At 41.8% G+C, this 402-nt stretch overlaps 1 protein-coding gene across 1 annotated transcript; it reads left to right on the top strand.

Moving 5' to 3' along the window:
* Positions 1–3: 3 nt before the first annotated feature.
* On the top strand, positions 4–399 carry LOC109131956 (testis-expressed sequence 9 protein-like; the record flags this gene model as incomplete). The annotated part of the gene is made up of 1 exon (XM_019243119.1): positions 4–399. A coding segment is annotated over one exon (396 nt), but the record flags the coding sequence as incomplete, so codon positions are not given.
* Positions 400–402: the final 3 nt, after the last annotated feature.

The following is a 402-nucleotide window of genomic DNA, read 5'->3' as shown; positions in this document are numbered from 1 at the left end:
TTTGGGAACAGTGAGTTAGGTTTAACATCGAGGATCGAAGAGTTGAAGAGCCAGTTGAGAAATTTGGAAGAAGAAATTGGTTTCCTTCGCGCAAGAAACGCGGAATTGGCTAAAAAGTATGAAGTTAAGAGAGTAGAGGATGAAGAGCGAGTTAAGGGACTGGTGGATCAGGTAAATGGTATGAAACGTGAGCTTGAATCATCCCGGAGGCAGAAAGATGGATCTGAAGCAAAGTTGGAGAAAAAAGTTGAAGAAGTTACAGAGACAGAGATGCAACTGAAGAGTCTGAAAGAAGAAACAGAGGAGGAGAGGAACAGACTGAATGAAGAGATTGAGTATCTTAAAGGAGAAAATGAGAAGCTGCATACAAGAATCGCAGAGCTGGATTCATTGAACATGGAG

The sequence above is a fragment of the Camelina sativa genome, unplaced genomic scaffold (assembly GCF_000633955.1).
Source record: "Camelina sativa cultivar DH55 unplaced genomic scaffold, Cs unpScaffold09683, whole genome shotgun sequence".
Lineage (NCBI taxonomy): Eukaryota > Viridiplantae > Streptophyta > Magnoliopsida > Brassicales > Brassicaceae > Camelina > Camelina sativa.
This window is presented reverse-complemented; position numbering and strand designations above follow the sequence as displayed.